General features: G+C 40.2%; 2 protein-coding genes across 2 annotated transcripts in view; both read left to right on the forward strand.

Moving 5' to 3' along the window:
- The first annotated feature begins 278 nt into the window (after positions 1 to 278).
- On the forward strand, positions 279 to 1983 carry LOC132420645 (ornithine decarboxylase-like). Its single transcript, XM_060005278.1, is given in 3 exon segments — positions 279 to 357; positions 360 to 655; positions 979 to 1983. Coding segments are annotated over 3 exon segments (1380 nt in total).
- The window catches only part of LOC132420646 (putative protein FAM90A10), a 53833-nt gene continuing 33573 nt past the window's right edge, over positions 330 to 20589 (forward strand). Inside the window, exon 1 of the mRNA XM_060005279.1 lies at positions 330 to 380. The gene's annotated coding sequence lies outside the window, so the exon portion shown is untranslated. The remainder of the gene's footprint in view (positions 381 to 20589) is intronic.

Here is a 20589-nt window from a genome sequence, read left to right on the forward strand (position 1 = left end):
CAGCGGGGACAGCGGCAGGGCGGCCGGCAGTCCTGCACGCTCGGCAGCAACGGCGTCTAATCTCCATGGGGTCTGCCCTTGGTGCCCGACACTTTAAGGTGTACAGCAGATTGTGCATTTGTTAGAACATTTTCACTGCTGCACCGAGGGCACACGTATCTTCAGCGGGACTTGGAATTCCTGGAGAATTCAATTGCCTTTGTGAAAGCTGGCATAATTTCTTTAAATTTCATCTCTTAGTTTCCCATTTTGTTGTTTCAGAAAGATATCAAGAAACCATGAACAACTTTAGTAATGAAGAGTTTGACTGCCATTTCTTGGATGAAGGCGTTACTGCCAAGGACATCCGGAACCAAAAAATGAAGTTTCTTCTTTTGACGGTAAGGATACGTTCTATGTTGCAGACCTGGGAGACATTCTAAAGAAACATCTGAGACGGTTTAAAGCTCTTCCTCGGGTCACCCCCTTTTATGTAGTCAAATGCAGTGATAGCAGAACCATAGTGAAGACCCTAGCTGCCACAGGGACAGGATTTGACTATGCCAGCAAGACTGAAATCCAGTTGGTGCAGAGTCTCGGGGTGCCTCCAAAGAGGATTATCTATGCAAATCCTTGTGAACAAGTGTCTCAGATTAAATACGCTGCCAATAATGGAGTCCAGATGATGACATTTTTGTTGTTTGTTTGGGTTTTTTAAATTAATTAATTTATTTATGTATGTATGTGTATATGTATTTATTTATTTTTTGCTGCATTGGGTCTTCGTTGCTGCATGCGGGCTTCTCATTGCAGTGACTTCTGTTGTTGTGGAGCACGGGCTCTAGGCACCCGGGCTTCAGTAGTGTGGCACGCAGGTTCAGTAGTTGTGGCTCACAGGCTTAGTTACTCTGCAGCATGTGGGATCTTCCCGGACCAGGGCTCAAACCCATGTCCCCTGCATTGGCAGGTGGGTTCTTAACCACTGTGCCACCAGGGGAGCCCAAGATGATGACTTTTGATAGTGAAGTTGAGTTGATGAAAGTTGCCAGGGCACATCCAAAGGCCAAGTTGGTTTTGCGGATTGCCACTGATGATTCCAAAGCAGTCTGTCGCCTCAGTGTCAAATTTGATGCCACACTCAAAACCAGCAGGCTTCTTTTGGAATGGGCGAAAGAGCTAGATATTGATGTCATTGGTGTCAGCTTCCACGTGGGAGGTGGTTGTACTGATCTGGAGATTTTTGTGAAGGCCATCTCTGATGCCCACTGTGTCTTTGACATGGGAGCTGAGGTTGGTTTCAACATGTATCTGCTTGATATTGGTGGTGGCTTTCCTGAATCTGAGGATGTAAAGCTTAAATTTGAAGAGATCACCAGTGTAATCAACCCAGCGTTGGACAAGTATTTTCCATCAGACTCTGGAGTGAGAATCATAGCTGAGCCAGGCAAATACTATGTTGAATCAGCTTTCATGCTAGTGGTTAATATCATTGCCAAAAAACTCGTATTAAAGGAACAGACAGGCTCTGATGATGAAGATGAGTCAAGTGAACAGACATTTATGTATTATGTGAATGATGGAGTATATGGATCATCCAACTGCATCCTCTACGAAAATGCACATGTGAAGCCTCTTCTGCAGAAGAGACCCAAACCAGATGAGAAGTATTATTCATCCAGCATCTCGGGACAGACCTGTGATGGCCTGGATTGCCTGGTTGAGCACTGTAACTTGCCTGAGATGCATGTGGGCAATTGGATGCTCTTTGAGAACATGGGTGCTTACACTGTCGCTGCTGCTTCCACTTTCAGTGGATTCCAGAGACCGACCATCTCCTATGTGATGTCAGGGCCAACATGGCATCTGATGCAGCAAATCCAGAACCACGATTTCCCACCCAGCATAGAGGAGCAAGATGTTGGCACTGTGCCTGTGTCATGTGCTTGGGAGAGTGGGATGAAATGGCACCCAGCAGCCTGTGCTTCAGCTCCTATTAATGTGTAGATACCATTCCTGTAGCTGTTAACTGCAAGTTTAGCTTGATTTAAGGGTTTGGGGGGGACCATTTAACTTAATTACTGTGAGTTTTGAGATGTCTATGTGAATAGGGTTAGCACAGATGCAACAGTGTGGAAGACTAGGCGATGGGGTCACACTTATCTGTGTTCCTATGGAAACTATTTGAATATTTGTTTTATATGGATTTTTATTCACTTTTCAAACATGCTACTAAAGCATGCCCCTCAACTGCTGAGCAAGCATTTGTAGCTTGTGCATTGGCAGAGTGGGCCAGAAGCTTAGTGTTGTGACCTGTTTAAAATAAAGTATCTTGAAATAAAATAAAAAAGATATTCATGCATATGTACTCAAAGAATTATTACAGACCCTCAACACTAGTTCACCTACAGAGAAATAATAAATAATTTCCTCTCATTGTCAGAGAGATCACTAGGAGAGATGAACCCCCAACTTACTTAACACTTTGAGGTATCAGTAAAAAAAATACCATTGGAAAAGGATTAAAATCATCTCCAACTGCAGAGCATATGGATGTATATTTAGTAAGCCCAAGGAATCAATGGAAATTTGTTACAGAAAATAAGATGACAAAATATTGTAAAGAGTATAACATAAGCATATAGTACACAATTCATACAGACACATTCCAAGCAGTTAAAAAGTACATAAAAAGGAAGCCTCTAATTTTACAAGTATAAAATAAAATAAATAAAAATAAATCTAACAACACATGAGAAAAGCCTATATAAAAAAATTACCATGAGCTCCTTATATAGATAATACAGATTTGAAGAAGAAAATCAAGCTATTTCCTTAAATATAATAGCGAATGTTTTATATCAAAAAATTCCAGTACACGTGTGTATATGTATACATATGTATATTTGTGTGTAGAGATATATATAGAGAGATAGATATAGATATGTGTATATTTGTATATATTTGTATGTGTATACACAAATATTTTTCTGGAGATTGATAATATATTGTTTACATAAAATAATGAGGAAATACATATAAAATGTACCTAAAATTGTTATTTTATAAAATTAAAGATTAGTTATTATTAACTTAAGTATACTTTATGTACATTTCATGGAAACTACTAAGAAAAACTCTACTGTAGTTACACAAAAGATACAGAAAAAGAGTGAATTCAGGGCTTCCCTGGTGGCGCAGTGGTTGAGAGTCCGCCTGCTGATGCAGGGGACATGGATTTGTGCCCCGGTCTGGGAGGATCCCACGTGCCGCGAAGCGGCTGGGCCCATGAGCCATGGCCACTGGGCCTGCGCATCCGGAGCCTGTGCTCCGCAACGCCAGAGGCCGCAGCGGTGAGAGGCCCACGTACCGCAAAAAAAAAAAAAAAAAAGAGTGAATTCATACCACATCAAAAAAACCCAAAAAAACAAAAACAAAGGAACTACAACAACAACAACCAACAGAAAATAATGAAAGAGTAATTGTAAGTCCTTGTCAACAATTAACATAAACTTCTTCTTAAGTTTTATTTTATATTGGAGTATAGTTAATTAACAATATTGTGTTAGTTTCAGGTGTACAGACAAGTGATTCAGTTATATATATACATGTATTTATTCTTTTTCAAATTCTTTTTCATTTAGGTTGTTACATAATATTGAGCAGAGTTCCCTGTGCTATACAGTACGTCCTTGTTTGTTATTCATTTTAAATATAGCAGTGGGGGGGCTTCCCTGGTGGCACAGTGGTTGAGAATCTGCCTGCCAATGCAGGGGACACGGGTTCAAGCCCTGGTCTGGGACGATCCCACGTGCCACAGAGCAACTAGGCCCGTGAGCCACAACTACTGAGCCTGCGCGTCTGGAGCCTGTGCTCCGTAACGAGAGGCTGCAATAGTGAGAGGCCCGCGCACCCCGATGAAGAGCAGCCCCCGCTTGCTGCAACTAGAGAAAGCCCTCGCACAGAAACGAAGACCCAACATAGCCAAAAATAAATAAATAAATAAAATAAACCATGTTCTCATGTGAAAAATTTAAAAAAAAATTTTTTTTAATATAAATAAATAAATAGAGCAGTGGGTACATGTCAATCCCAAGCTCCCTAACTAACCCTCCCACTCACCCATCCCTCGCAGAACCCTAAATTTGTTCTCTAAGTCTGTGAGTTTTTCTGTTTTGTAAATAAGTTCATTTCTATTATTATTTTAAGATTGAGCATATAAGCGATACCATACAATATTTCTCTTTCCCTGTCTGACTTACTTCACTCAGTATGACAAAACCACTTTTCTGACAGTCCAGTGGTTAAGACTCTAAAGGAGTGTGGATTCGGTTCCTGGTTGGGGAACTAAGATCTCTCATGCTGAGGACCCAGCAAAAAAACAGAAAAACTCAGACTTAGAAAACAAATGTAGGTTACTAGAGAGTGGTGATAGAACTCCCTGGTATACATAGGTCCTTTTTGATTATCTCTTTTATTGGAATACAGTGTATTTGTTAATTCTATCCTCCTAATCTATCACTTGACCCCTTCTGTCCTTTTTGGCAACCATATGTTTGTTTTCCAATTCAATGAGCCTGTTTCAGTGTTCTCTAATTAGTTCAATGTTGTGTATTTTTTTATTCCACCTATAAGCAATATGATATTAGATTTTAAAAATCTGATTTAATTTCTTTAGTATGATTATCTCTAGGTTTTCAATGTGCCTGCAAATGGCATAATATCATTTATTTAAATGTCTGAGTGTTATTGCATTGCTTACATGTGTCAGTTCTTTATCTGTTCATCCAGCCTAGACATTTGTGTGCCTACATGTTTTGGCTCGTGTAAATGGTGCTACGGTGCACACTTCAGTGCATATGTCTTTTCAAATTCTGGTTTTCTGCACATATACTCTTAGGGGTGGCAATGGCGGATCATATGGTAGCTCAGATTTTAAGTTTGAAAGCACTTCCATGTTCTCTAAATTGGCTGTTAAAATTTGCAACCCACCAGCACAGTAAAAGGGTTTGCATTTCTCCGTGCCCTCTACATCATTTATTCATTGTACATTTTCAATGATCGCCTTTCCAACTGGTGCAAGGAGATCCCTCATTGTGATTATGATTTGAATGTCTCTGCTAACTGCTATGTTGAGCATGTGCTTATGGGCTGTTTTTACTCATAATTAGTGTGAGTAGAATTTACCTGTTGAAAATGTCTCCTTTGAAAGTTGGCCCTGTTTTCAATGATTTTGGAACACTAAAGCCTGGACATTTTGTGATGTCAGGTATCATTTAGAGCCCAGGAGTCCTTGGGAATATTAAGTGCTCATAAGAAATCTTTTTGAGGTTCCTTTGCGAGAAACATTCATGAGGCGCAGGATTTCCTCAGACTGAACTCTGCTTAGGCCAGCAGCCAGAGCCTTACGGGAAATCCTCTTTGGGGTTTATAAATTAGAAAGGAATGTGCAGAACAAACACTCAAATCTTCTGCCTCATTATGACAGTTTAATTAATTAGAATAATTTCTTTTTTTTTTTTGGAATAACATTGATATACAGTATTATGTGTATTGTAGGGATACAGAACCATTTTCAGTTATACATATACACATATGTATACCTGTTTGGCTTCTTTGCCCATTTAGGTTATTAGAGAGTGTTGATAGTCATTCCTAGGTATACATATATTCTTGTTCATATTTAGTTGTACGAAATATTTTGTGTTTTTAATCCCATCGTCGTAATGTATCCCTTAACCCCTTCTGTCCCATTAGGTAACCATAAGTTTGGGGTTTTTTTAACTCTCTGAGACTGTTTATGTTTTTCAATTATTTCAATGCTGTGTCTTTATAGATTCCAACTATAAGTGAGTTCATATAATATTTGTCTTACTGATTCTCACTTCACTTCGTATGATTATCTGTAAGTTTATCTATGTTCCTGCAATTGGCATTATTTCATTCTTTTGCATGGAGGAATTGTATACCACTGTGTACATGGATCATTTCTTTTTTATCTGTTCATCTGTCCATGGACATTTTGTATGTCTCCACATCTTGGTTATTGTAAATGATGCTGCTGTGCCCGCTTGGGTGCATGTGTTTTTTCAACTTCTGGACTTGTCAGCCTATAATTTTAGGGGAAACTCTTCAGGATCATAGGGTAGCATTCTTTTTAGCTTTTAAAGGCACATCTTTAAATGTTCTCTCTAGTGGCTGTTACAATTTATTTCCCACCAGCTCCATAAAAGGATTTCCTTTTCTCCATGCCCTTTCCACCATTCATTCATTTTTAATTTTGGTGATGGCCTTTTACTCCGGTGCAAGGTGATCTCTCACTGTAGTTTTGATTTGCATGTCTATGCTAATTGCTGTGTTGAGTATGTTTTATATGCTGTTTTTCTTCATATACCCATGCGAGTAGAATTTACCTGATTCAATTGCTTTCTTGAACATCTTAACCTTTTCAGTGACATTCGAACACTTTCGCATGGACATTTTTTGATGTCAGGTATCATTTAGGGCCCTGCAGTCCTCGTCAATACAAAGTGCTCCTAAGCAAGCGTTTTGAGGTTGCTTTTGCGGGAAATGGCCACTAGGCTGCAGTATGTCCTCGGACCCACTAGGCTGCAGTATGTCCTCGGACCCAACTCTGGTTACCCCGGCAACCAGACACTAAGGGGAAATTCTGTTTCGGGCTTCTCACATAGAGTGGAATGTGACAGTACAAACACCCAAATCTTGTGTGTCATTACCACATTTTTAATTAGATTAATTTTTATTTTTTCTTGAAGGAACATTGATGGACAATGTTGTGTATGTTGTAGGTATAGAAAATATTTTTCCCTTATACATAGACATATATGTATGCATCTTCGGCTTCTTTTCCCTTATAGATTACTAGAGAGTGTTGACAGAACTGCCTGGTATACATAGGTCCTTGCTGATTACCTCTTTTATTGGAAATACTGCGTATTTGATATTTCCATTGTCCTAATTAATCCCGTCACCCTTCCTGTCCTTTGTAGTAACCACTTGTTTGATTTCCAAGTCCCTTAGTCTGTTTCAGTGTTCTCTAATTGGTTCAATGGTGTGTGGTATCACAATCCAGCTAGAAGTGATATCATACGATATTAGATTTTAAGATTCTGATTTACCTTATTTAGTATGATTATCTCTAGGTTTTCCGTGTTCCTGCAAATCGCAAAATTTCACTTATTTAAATGTCTGAGTCATATTGCATTGCAAACATGTGTCACTTCTTCTTTAGCTGTCCATCTGGCCATAGACATTTTGTGCACCTCCATGTTTTGGCTCGTGTAAATGGTGCTGCAGTGCCCACTTGGGTGCATATATCTTTTCGAATTCTGGTTATCTCCGCATATACACTTAGGTTACCAATGGCGAGTCTTATGGTAGCTCTAATTTTAAGTTTGAAGGCACTTCCATAATCTCTAAATTGGCTGTTAGAATTTGCAACCCAACAGCACAATAAAAGGGTTTGCACTTCTCTATGCCCTCTACATCATTTATTCATTGTCGATTTTTGATGATGGCCTTCTGACAGGTGCAAGGTGACGTCTGGTGGTGAGCTTGATTTGCATGTGTCTGCAAATTACTATGTTGAGCACGTGCTTATGGGCTGTTTTTATTCATATTCTGCGTGAGTAGAATTTACCTGTTGAAAATGCTTTCACTGAAAGTCGGCCCTGTTTTTTTTGTTTTTTTTTTTTTTGCGGTACGTGGGCCTCTCACTGTTGTGGCCTCTCCCATTGCGGAGCACAGGCTCCGGACGCGCAGGCTCAGCGGCCATGGCTCACGGGCCCAGCCACTCCGCAGCATGTGGGGTCTTCCCGGACCGGGGCACGAACCCATGTCCCCTGCATCGGCAGGCAGACTCTCAACCACTGCGCCACCAACAGCCGGCGCTCAACAGCCGGCGCTGTTTTCATTGATTATGAAACACTTAAGTCTGGATATTTTGTGATCTCAGATACCATTTAGAGCCCAGCAGTCCTTGGGAATATTAAGTGCCCAGAAGCATCTTTTTGAGGTTGCTTTTGCAGGAAACGTACTTAAGGCACAAGATTTCTTCCGACCCAATTCTCCCTAAGCCAGCAACCTGAGCCTTAGGGGACATCTTGTTTGGAGCTTGTAAGTTAGAGACGAACGTACAGAACCAGAATTCAAATCTTATGTCTCATTATAACAGTTTAATTAATTAGATTAATTTCTCTTTTTTGTAGTAACATTCATATACAGTATTACTTATGTCAGGAATACAGAGCCATTTTCAGTTATACATATACATATATCCATACATGTTCGGTTTCTTTTCCCATTTAGGTTATTAGAGAGTGTTGATAGCCATTCCTAGGTATACAAAGATTCTTATGGAAAATCCAGTTTATACAAAATATTTTGTATTTTGAATCTCATCGTGCTAATGTATCCCTTGACCCCATCTGTCGCATTAGGTAACCATAAGTTTGGATTTTTCTTAAGTCCCTGAGACTGTTTATGTTTTTCAATTATTTCAATGATGTATATGTATAGATTCCAGGTATAAGTGAGATCATATAATATTTGTCTTTCTGAATCTCACTTAGTTCACTTAGTATGATTATCTTTAGGTTTATCTATGATCCTGCAATTGGCATTATTTCATGCTTTTGCATGGAGGAATTGTATACCATTGTGTACACTTCTATTTTATCTGTTCTTCTGTCCGTGGACATTTTGTATGTCTCCTCATCTTGGGTATTGTAAACGGTGGTGCCGTGCACACTTGGGTGCATGTGTTTTTTCGAATTCTGGACTTGTTGGCCTATAATCTTAGGGGAAACTCTGCAGAATCATAGGGTAGCACTCTTTTCAGCTTTTAAAGGCTCATCTTTAATGTTCTCTCTAGTGGCTGTTACCATTTATTTACCACCAGGTCCATAAAAGAATTTCCTTTGCTCCATGCCCTCTCCACCATTTATTCACTGTAAAGTTTGGTGATGGCATTTTAGTGCGGTGCAAGGTGATCTCTAATTGTAGTTTTGATTTGCATGTCTCTGCTAACTGCTACGCTGAATGTGCTTTTACAGGCTTTTTTTCTTCATATACCCGTGTGAGTAGAATTTACCTGATTCAGTTGCCTTCTTGAATGTCTGCCCCCTTTTCAATGATTTTCAAACACTTTCGCCCGGACATGTGTTGATGTCAGGTATCATGTTGGGCCCTGAAGTCGTTATGGAATACAAAGTGCCCCTAAGCAAGCGTTTTGAGGTTGCTTTTGCGGGAAATGGCCACCAGGCGTCAGTATTTCCTCGGGACCTACTCTGGTTACGCCGGCAACCAGACATTAAGGGGAAATTCCGCTTGGGGCTTCTAACTTAGAGTGGAATGTGACAGTACAAACACCCAAATCTTGTGTCTCATTGCCACATTTTTAATTAGAATAATTTTTACTTTTTCTTGGTGGAACTTTGATGTACAGTGTGGAGTATGTTGTAGCTATAGTGAATCGTTTTCCCTTATACATATCCATATATTCTATGCATCTTTGGCTTCTTTTCCCATATAGGTTACTAGAGACTGTTGATAGAACTCCCTGGTATACATAGGTCCTTGTTGATTATCTCTTTTATTGGAAAATTGCATATTTATTATTTCCATTTATTATTTCCATTGTTCCATTTAGTTAACAATTTATCCTTTGACCCCCTTTTGTCCTTTTTTTAACCATATGTGTGATTTCTAAGTCCATGAGTCCCTGAGTTTATGTGTTCTCTTATTTGTTCAGTGGTGTGTATTTTTAGATTCCACCTATAAGTGATATCATATGGTATTAGTCTTTCTGATTCTGACTTACTTTATTTAGTATGATTATCTCTAGGTTTTCTATGTTCCTGCAAATGGCATAATTTCATTTATTTAAATGTCTGAGGGACTTCCCTGGTGGTGCAGTTGTTAAGAATCCGCCTGCCAATGCGGGGGACATGGGTTCGAGCCCTGGTCCGGGAAGATCCCACATGCTGAAGAGCAATTAAGCCCATGTGCTACAACTATTGAGCCTGTGCTCTGAAGCCCACGAGCCACAACTACCGAACCCAGGTGCCACAAGTATTGAAGCTTGCACACCTAGAGCCCGTGCTCTGCGACAAGAGAAGCCACTGCAATGAGAAGCCTGCGCTCCACAACAAAGAATAGCCCCAGCTCATCGCAACTAGAGAGAGCTTGTGCATAGCAACGAAGACCCAATGCAGCCAAAAATAAATAAGTAAATGTATTTTTTAAATGTCTGGGGCTTCCCTGGTGGCGCAGTGGTTAAGAATCCGCCTGCCAATGCAGGGGACACGGGTTTGAGCCCTGGTCCAGGAAGATCCCACATGCCGTGGAGCAACTAAGCCCATGCTCCACAACTACTGAGCCTGTGCTCTAGAGCCCACAAGCCTAGAGCCCACAAGCCTAGAGCCCGTGCTCCACAGCAAAGAGAAGCCACCGCAATGAGAAGCCCATGCACCACAACAAAGAGTAGCCCCTGCTCATCATAACTAGAGAAAGCCCGCGCACAGCAATGAAGACCCAATGCAGCCAAAAATAATTAATTAATTAATTTAAAAAATGTCTGAGTCATATTTTGTTGCGTACATATATTAGTTCTTCTTTTTCTGTTCACCTGGCCATGGACATTTTTTATGCCTCCATGTTTTGGCTCGTGTAAATGGTGCTGCAGTGCACTCTGAGTGCATGTGTCTTTTTGAATTCTGGTTTTCTCTGCATATACTCCTAAGGGTAGCAATGGTGGATCATATGGAACTCTCCTTTTAGGTTTGAAGGCACTTCCATAATGTTGTCTACAGTGGCTGTTACAATTTGTGTCTCACCAGTACAATAAATGGGTTTGCATTTCTCCATGCCCTCTACGTCATTTATTCATTTTCAATTTTTGATGATCGCCTTACCAACTGGTGAAGGTGAATCCTCATTTTGATTTAGATTTGCATGTCTCTGCTAATTGCTGTGTTGAACATGTTCTCATGGGCTATTTTAATTCATAAACAGTGTGAGTAGAATTTACCTGTTGAAATTGCCTTCTTGAAAGTCTGCCCTCTTTTCAATGGTTTTTGAACACTTAGCCCTGGACATTTTGTGATGTCAGGCATCATTTAGAGTCCAGAAGTCCTTGTGAATATTAAGTGCCCATAAGCAGTCTTTTTGAGGTTGCTTTTGTGGCAAATGGTCATAAGGCCAGCATTTCTTTAGGCCCAATTCTGCTTATGCCAGCAACCAGAGCCTTAGGGGAAATCCTGTTTGGGGCTTGTAAAAAAAGAGGAATGTGCCAGAAAAAACACTCAAATCTTGTGTCTCATTACCACTTTTTAATAAATTAATTTCTTTTTATTGGAGTGACATTGATATACAGTGTTGTGTATGTGATAGGGATACAGAACCATTTTCAGTTATACATATATACATATCTCTGCATGTTTGGCTTCTTTTCCCATTTAGTTTATTAGAGAGTGTTGATAGCCCTTCCTTGGTATACGTAGATCCCTGTTGAATATCTATTTTATATGAAATAGTATGTATTTGTTAATTCTCCTAATTTATCCCTTGACCCCTTCTGTCCAGTTGGTAACCATATTTTCTTTTCTAGGTTCCTGTGTCTGCTCGTTTCCTCAATTATTTCAATCATGTGCATTTTTAGATTCCAGCTATACGTTATATCATATTATATTTGTCTTTCTGATACTTACTTTACTTAGTATGATTATCTCTAGGTTTATCTACGTTCCTGCAAATGGCATTATTTCATTCTTTTACATAGCGGAGTCATAATACCACTGTGTACATGTATCACTTTTTTTTTTAATCTCTTCGTCTGTCCATGGACATTTTTTATGTTTCCACATCTTGAGTATTGTAAACGGTGCTGCAGTGCAAGCTTGGGTTCATGTGTCTTTCGAATTCTGGTTTTCTCTGCATATACTCTTTGTGGTAGCACTGCTGGATCATACGTTAGGTGTCTTTTTACCTTTTATAGGCACTTCCATAATGTTCTCTATAGTGGCTGTTCCACATTTACATCTTACCATCACCGTAAAAGGGTTTCGTTTTCTCAAAGCCCTCTCAACCATTTATTCATTGTGATTTTTATGATGGCCTTTGAGACCAGTGCAATGTGTTCCCTCCCTGTTGTTTGATTTCCATGTCTCTGCTAATTGCTATTTTTACGGAGTCCAATTTCACTACTTTCGCCGCACAACAGGCCAATGAATCGGAGACGAGCTCGGTGTTGAGGCAAAGAATACGACTTTATTTGGAAAGCCGGCAGACCAACATGATAGCGATGGCAGCCCTGTGTCTCGAAAAACCATCTTATCAGGGTTTGGATGCCAGTTTCTTTTACAGCACAGAGAGTGGGAGGAATTGAGGCAGTAAAGTGAAAAGGCCATAAGCTTTGCAAATATCCCCTGGAATGGCCAGCCTTGGGGAGGGGATGTGTTAATTTCTTCTTTCTTGCAGCCATCCACAGGTGGACAGGGTCAGATGGTCTCCCTGTGAGCTGAACAGAGGCACTTTAGTTAACATTCAGGCAGAGGGGCAGTATTCCCTGAGGTAGGCCATTATGTATGATTATTATAACAAAAGCAACAAAAAACAAAGGTTAAAATCAAAGAAACAGATGGAACATGGAGTCCGATTTAGCTCTTCCCTGTTACAATTCCCCACTGTCAATGTACATGCCACAATCTTGTGGAAAAAGGGGTGACAGCGTTTTAACTGTTCCATCAGATGGATCTTTCTGGGAGTTTCTGCCATCGGTTCAGTGTTCCAAATGTTGAGATTTTTCTTTTGTTCCGCTTTGGAAGTGTCTACTTTACATCTGTAGACTGAAAAAATATTTACAACCTTAAAGTTGAGATTTATCAGGAATTTTGAGGGCTTCAAGCCTGGAGACCGCATCTCAAGTTAAGGAATTTAGTGCAAGGGTCAGGGCTCATTGAAATAATTCCTTTGATATGCACCACACCTATCTGTGGCCTGTATGCTGTATTTTCACATCCTGAGTTTCCTCAGGGCTTACCGCAGGGAGTAGCTGCAGTCTGATGGCTGCTGACGGCAGGTATTCTTCTCCTCCCAGAGTTTTCTCAAGGTTCACTGGCTCTTGTTGGAGAGCTGCAGTTGCGGATGATTGAGCCTCTCCTCTTGGTCAGGAATTTGACCAATATTTGAGAGACATTTTATGAGCAAATTTTGTCCCATGGTGCTGGGAGGCTCATCCCGGGTCAGGTGAAAAATCTTGATATACCACTCCAGGTGCTAATTTTCGGATTAGGCCCTATCGATATTTAAAGATTCTCTGGATCCTCTGTCTAATTATGATCCAGGAGACATTTTTCCTTGTTGTTTCTTCCCATACCTAGAATCACATTATTACAATTATTTTATGCTATAAATGTGATCTATTTCTGTAAGATAGTTAGCTATAGAAGTTTTGTTGGAGGCTTGGTTATACACTGGGTACTGCAAGAGACAACAATCTTATAAAATAGACAAGATATAAGTAATGTAGATAGTAACCTTGACAAAGACATAGTACAGCAGGGAGACACAAAGCACAAGCAATTTTGAAACAAAGAACAAATTAAAACAGTGGTTAACATAATATCGATTTCACAGGAGAGTCAGCTGGAGACAACAAATTCTGGCAGGATCAGGTAGAAAAAGATAAAAGTTTCCTCTTTGTTTACAAAGGCATACTTTATCAACTTGTTGTAGGTCATAGCATAAGAGAAAAGGTTTTTCCTAAAAACAAAGATTAAAGCTGTTGCAGCAATAATAGAAATGAAGTTTTCCCTCTCCTGAGAACAAGGAAAACAAAGCTAACAGTGAACAGGCTAGAGAAGAAACATAGCCTGGCCTGAAAGAGTTAATCCTACGTTTTTTTTTTTTTAACTGTTACTATCTGTAACTAGATTTGTACTTCACAAAGCTAACCTATTACTCTTTAACACTATGTGAGTTACATCCTTCACTCCCTTGTAGCAAATCACCCCTTGTAGTATTTGCATTTCAGAAAAAAGTCACTGTAAGGTCGGATCTTAACAAACGGCACCGCGAAACAGAGGAAAGCTTCAAGTGAGCTTTATTAGGGAGCGCTCCCGGGCGAGGTTCACTGGTCCGAGAGAAAGGGGCCCGAGAAGTCGCACCCGGGCGAGGGTTGGGCAAGACTTTATAGGGGAAGAAGGGAAAGGGGTGTGGTGAATCTGGGAGGGCGCAGGGTATTCCTTATTTGGTGGTCTTTTCGGGTATCCTGGGGGACCGTTAGTCCCGCCCCTCGAAAGGCGGGGCTGGGTTCAAAGTCCCCAGGTCAGTTCCTGGAACTGGGTGGTCCAGAGAATTTCGGTCTGATGCAACCTGTGAATCTGATTGTGTTCCCCTGCCTCGGGCCAGTTGGCCTTACAGTCACAGGCTGATAACCCAGAGACAAACGGACCCAATTACCAGGCTACCTGACGCCAGCTGTGACTGTTTTGAAATAATGCAGGAAGAAGAAGAATGCAAGACCTTTACTACTTTGATCCTTATCATATACCCTGGACTGCGAGCCCCACATATAAAATCTTCTCCGATCCCCAAAGGAGCGCACGGTTCTTGAGGTGCTAGCCTGCTGTGTCTTCCCCTCTGCCTGGTAGAAAGAGCCATCTCTCTCTTCCTCCAAAATCTGTGTCTCTGTATTTCTGTTCAGCATCGGTGCACAGAGAAGCCGAGATTTCAGCAACAAAGCCAGTATATTTCCCAAAGTCATAAAGTTATAAATCATATTTACCAGTTCATTCAGTCCCATGTAATTAATTCCCATTCATCTGGATGAAATAATCATGTTTCCCATTAGTTTTGTCCTTTGTTACCCAGTCCAGTGATATTTTCTAAAGGCTATCAGAAAGTTATATCTGTTAAAAAGTTCCTCTTTATCAGTCTTCTTGAAAATCCTCATTTTGTAAAAGCATCAGGACAAAACTTAAAACAGCATGGCTAAAGATTTGCTTACAATGTAATTAGCAGGAAACTTGGATATACCATTTTAGGATAGCTAGTATTATGATTGATAACATATCAGGACATATCAGATGTTAAGGATTCCATATACATTTTGGTATATCTATATAAATGGCATTTACCCATACACTAGAACCTAAGGTTCATCTCCAATCACTTGACAAAGTTTTTAAAGTAATTTTAACATACCAAATAAACGTAGTTTGACATTTCTCACTGAGATGTTCTTTCAAAGTGCCCCAGAGCCAGCTGGAGGCTAAAAAACTTTGGTCAGATTTTTGATATTTGGGAAGTTTGTTAAAAATATCAAAAATGTTTTAAAACACAACAGGATTGTAGGTCACCGTGAAAGAATACTTATTCATTTAACCGAAGTCACAAAATGATTAAAAGAAAACAAATATGGATCACCTAAGGGCATAGAAACTTATAATCTGTTATCAAAAGGAGTACTTCTAACAGAGAGATCAAATTCCAGTCTTGTATTAGCTTACTTAACAAAATTGATTTACTTAGTTAACTTCAATCTAAACTTCAATCTTCAATTTAAATCTAAATTTAATCCTGACCATGTATAAAACTTTCCAGTAAAATGTAATTCCATTCCTCATACCATCTTTACTGAAAACACACATTTTACCATACTGAAATGTTTTATTATTTTCAGTTGCTTTAATTATATATTTAAATTAGAATCCCTGACTCTTAAAAACCTTAATTTCTAGTGACAACCAAGAGGCAAGTAATAGTTACCAGAATCTGGAGAAACTATTTAGATGATTTTTAGAACATAATTATTTTTATAGTTTACCTAAAAGCTCTTATGTCATTTACATTTAAAATTTCATCATATCAAGTTATGTTTCTTGCTGACAAATTTGCAACAGATATAACAAGATTTCATTTAACTTTTTTTAAATCTAGGTGCAGTGAAAGTACTATACTTAATGTTGGTGGCTCTAAAGACATGTCTATATTAATTAGATCAACAAACTTAAACATTAATACCAGGCATTTACTTAATACTAGATATTTCCCAGTTCACGTGTACCTGAAACTCATTTAGCTTAATTTCTCTTGTAGGTAGAATTGTTTGGTTTGTAAGCAATTACTTTTCTTTAAGCCAATTAAATAGAGCTAATTTACAGATTAACCTCAGCAATGTTATCTAAAGACAAATACACGTACAAACAGAGACATCATAGTTCTCATTTCAAAAGTTCAGCCCTGAGTGAGGTACAGCAATGTAAAACCCATCAGTTTACAAAAGAGTTTGGATTAAAGTTGGGTTTCTGGCAGATGGAACAAATCAAGCTCTTGTCTAGATGGCTAAACCCTTTCTACTAATAATTATGGAAAACAAGTCAAGTTCTAAATTGCTGTACCCTCTTTTTCAAAATTTGCATTTTAAAAAGATGGCAGAGAGAAGGGTTTTTGAGAAGACCGGATAGGACATTTGTATCTCAAAGATACAGGCAAGTTTCTCCTAGGATGACTTTTGTTTTCCCTTTGTTTAATATTTACAAGCCTCTTAAGATCACCCGTGTTTATTAGAAAATCAATCAACTTCCTCCCCACTGTCAATGGTACCTGGGGCTCCTGTGGGGAAATCAGAATCAGACGCCTCAAGTACAAGGGAAATTGAACTTGAGTCCTGGCCTTTTACAGGATATCGGGGCGAGGGAAATTGCTCTGCTCTAGAAGTGGCTCCCGGTCCAAATTGGGTGCCCGGTTGGGTCTTAGATGGTGATACTAAACCAGGTCCCTGTGCCCTGGGGTTTACCATAGAAACTTCTATTTGATCCCCATGGGTAGGGGAAACAGGAGGCAGTGTATATGTTGGTGGCATGGGAGGGGAGCAGTTGGAACTACTGCTGGTGCAGCCTGCTCGGCCATTGAAGGAGCTGGATAGGCTGGAGGAGGGTGTAAGTTTTGAAATAACATGTCCCCACTCTCATTTTTTTCCTCTTCCTTTGTAGAACAGATTTCCACTTGGGTTTCCCTTCAGACTGCTGCACCATAAGATGGCAGCCCTCTGACTCCTTTTCCTCCTGATGCAATAGCATAAATGCTCCTACATATGGAATCTCATCTCTTTTCCCTGCTCTTTTTTAAACATCTTTATTGAGGTATAATTGCTTTACATTGTTGTGTTAGTTGCTGCTGTGTGACAGTGAATCAGCTATACGTATACATATATCCCCATGTGCCCTCCCTCTTGCGTTTCCCTCCCACCCTCCCCTATCCCACCCTTCTAGGTGGTCACAAAGCACCAAGATGATCTCCCTGTGCTATGCGGCTGCTTCCCACTAGCTATCTATTTTACATTTGGTGGTGTGTACATGTCACTGGAGAACAATATGGCGGTTCCTTAAAAAACTAAAAATAGAACTACCATATGGCCCAGCAATCCCACTACTGGGCATATACCCTGAGAAAACCATAATTCCCTCCTCTTTTGCAGAACATTTCTAACTGCGAGTGAGCCATTCAGAGGCCATCATTTTTCTGATCCTAAGATATACTGGGTCCACATCCTATTACAATAGTATATCTATCATGTCTTTTTTAGTCATAGAATCACCGCTATGTTTTGCCCATTTATCTAATATATTCCCCAAAGTGCTCTCCTTTGGGATAGATGGAGTGTTTTCCACTTCTAAAAGTTTGATAACACCAAGACACAAAAGACGCAAATTCCAATACAAAAGGCACAAATTCTAGCATCGATGCACACAAAACCACGACAAAACCAATGAACTAGTTCCCAGATCAGGTAGACTTAACCGTACAAAACCAAAGAACTTTTTCCCACTGAACCGATTCCCGGAATCAGGTAGAGTTCAACAACAATTGCCCCCGCTAACAGGGTATTCCAGCCAGATTGGCTTGTCCCGTAAAGGAAAAGCCCAGACTGGGGGGGAATATGTTCCTGGTGTGCACGCCGGAGCGACTTACCCTCCAGAATCAGAGTCTCTCGACTCATAGCCCTAAATGAAACCGAAGTTCCCCAAATTGGAATCGAAGTTCCCCAAATGGAACCAAAGTTCCCCAAATTGGAACCGCAGTTTCAGAATCGAATCGAGTCCATCAACTCGTAGCACCAAACTGAAGTTGTCGGTTCCTTGCCTCAACTGCCAAGTGCTGGGGTAGCCGGTGTCGCTTCAGGCGACTTTGACGGGAAGATCCTCAGGACTAATGGTCCCGGCAGCTGCTAGGGCCTTGCCCCAGTATTCCCTGACCAGGGCGGCTAGCCACGAGCAGCAAGGCTCCTGGCTGGCTAAGCCAAATTTTTTACCCAGCTCAAGCTCGCTCTGCTTGCCGCACGACAGGCCAATGAATCGGAGACGAGGTGTTGAGGCAAAGGAATACTTGATTCGGAAAGCCAGCTGACCGAGAAGATGGCAGATTAGTGTCTCTCAAAAACCATCTTAACTGGCGGGGGGCGGGGGGGGGGGGGCGGGGGGGCGGGGTTTGCATGCCCGTTTCTTTTATAGCACAGAGAGGGAGAGGAGATGAGGAAGTAAAGTGAAAAGGCCATAAGCTTTGCAAATATCCCCTGGAATGGCCAGCCTTGGGGAGGGGATGTGTTAATTTCTTCTTTCTTGCAGCCATCCACAGGTGGACAGGGTCAGATTGTCTACCTGTAAGCTGAACCGAGGCACTTTAACATTCTGGCAGAAGGGCAGGGTTCCCTGAGGCAGGCCATTATGTATGATTAGAATAACAAAAGCAATGAAAAGCAAAGATTAAAGTCAAAGAAACAGATGGAACGTGGAGTCCAATTTAGCTCTTCCCTTTACAAAACCATCTTTTTTACTTGCCTTTAGTCATGAAAAATCTAGCTTATGAGTTTTATTTGGTCCAAAATTCATGACTATTGCTTTTATTTTATGCTGGGGCATTTTTAGGATGGTTTTCATTAAATTTTTCATGTTCAGAAATTAAAGATGAGAGTAATTCTTCAGTGAGCATATTAAGTTGATTTTGTTTAATACAGTTTATTCTCAATTGGAGAGGAACAGTAAGATGGCTTTTCTTCAGTTATTGTTTCTTCCACCTCTTATATGTAACATTATCAAAGTTAATCACTTTACTGTAAAAATTAGATCAGGTGAAAATTTGGAGAATTCATAAGTCATGGGGTTGTTTAGGCATGAACAAACACACGTGACTGTGATGGGTGTTTAATAGATTTTGTAAAATTAGGAGAAAAATATTCCAATTTGAATGATGCTGTAGCATGATCTAAAAGACAGAAAATGTACAAGATGAAGAATTGCATGATTTCGCATGTGGTGAGAGGACACCTGTTCTCTGACTGCACAACTGACACACCCTAAGTTTAGGAGAAAAATCTACTTGTTTCATTTCCTGATTATTTCCAGTTTGTTTTTTATCATTGTCATCCTTGCTACATATGAATCACAGTCACTGTCCTTCTTTGCTTTCATTATGGACACAGGGTTCCCGCTGCTCTCCTCACCCCCAGTCATCCATGCAGGCCCTGGTAGTTTTTGATGTGTACTTTAAAAATTTCGAAAGCAATGAGAAATTTAAGTGATCAATTTGAGGTCACTTATACGATTCAAATACAGCATTATGATCACCTAATTGTGATAAAAGTGGAGCAGCTTCAATGGACCAGAGTTTTAACTCGGGCAGTTAGCACTAGGAGACTTGTAAAGACTGATAAAATAGGACAGTGGTGTTTTTTTGTTTGGTTGGTTGGGTTTTTTTTTAGAGAGAGTTACATAAGACTTGTTGAAAGTACATATGGAGAGTTCCTTGGAAATGTAGGGAGGAAAGGAATGTAGCAAGGGAGCTCCACATATTCACCCCAAGGTCTTAGGCAGCTGGTGGTGGTGTGTTCGGATGTACAAATGACAGAGATGGAGACTTGGCAAGTGTGCTGGGTTTCTGAGAATCCAGGAAATCTAATTCTGTCCTAGTGATTTAAAATATTTCCTGGGCAGTACTAAGGACTGGATGCTATTAGTAGACAGAGATTATTACATTTTTCCAGGCTTAGATCAGTGGCAGTTTGATGGAGATGGGGTGTGGAATGAAACAATCTTTGTGAACATAGCTTGAAATGTCCCGTGGCAGACTAGATGTGGAGATGAGGAAGACTTCCGGACACTGTAATAGGCAGGTCAGCATGGTATGTGCTGTGGTTTCACAGAAACCTAGGTGCCAGGTATATACCAGCAACATAAAATATATCTACTGTAAATGAGTGACCTTCCAGGGAAGCTGACCCACAGGTGGCAGGGAGCATCCTCACTTCCTCTCAACAGAGTGATGGCCTTGTCATGTGCTCTGGGATCTGTACCAGGTGTCACTTAGTTGGGGGAAAAGTTTATCAGTCAGAGGCAGTGAGCATTTCTTTTTCAAACAATTTATTTGGTTTTTAGGCTAGAAGTTCTGATTTTTTTCGTAGCCCATACTGTCTTTTTACCAATCTTGCCTGGAATGGGAAGAGGACTTTTTTCAGTTGTGCTAATTGATACAATGGACTTGGGTAGCAGTTTATGCTCACTTTTAACCTTGGTATAAGTAAAATGTAATCGTGTG

This window comes from Delphinus delphis, chromosome 2 (assembly GCF_949987515.2).
Source record: "Delphinus delphis chromosome 2, mDelDel1.2, whole genome shotgun sequence".
NCBI classification, from domain to species: domain Eukaryota; kingdom Metazoa; phylum Chordata; class Mammalia; order Artiodactyla; family Delphinidae; genus Delphinus; species Delphinus delphis.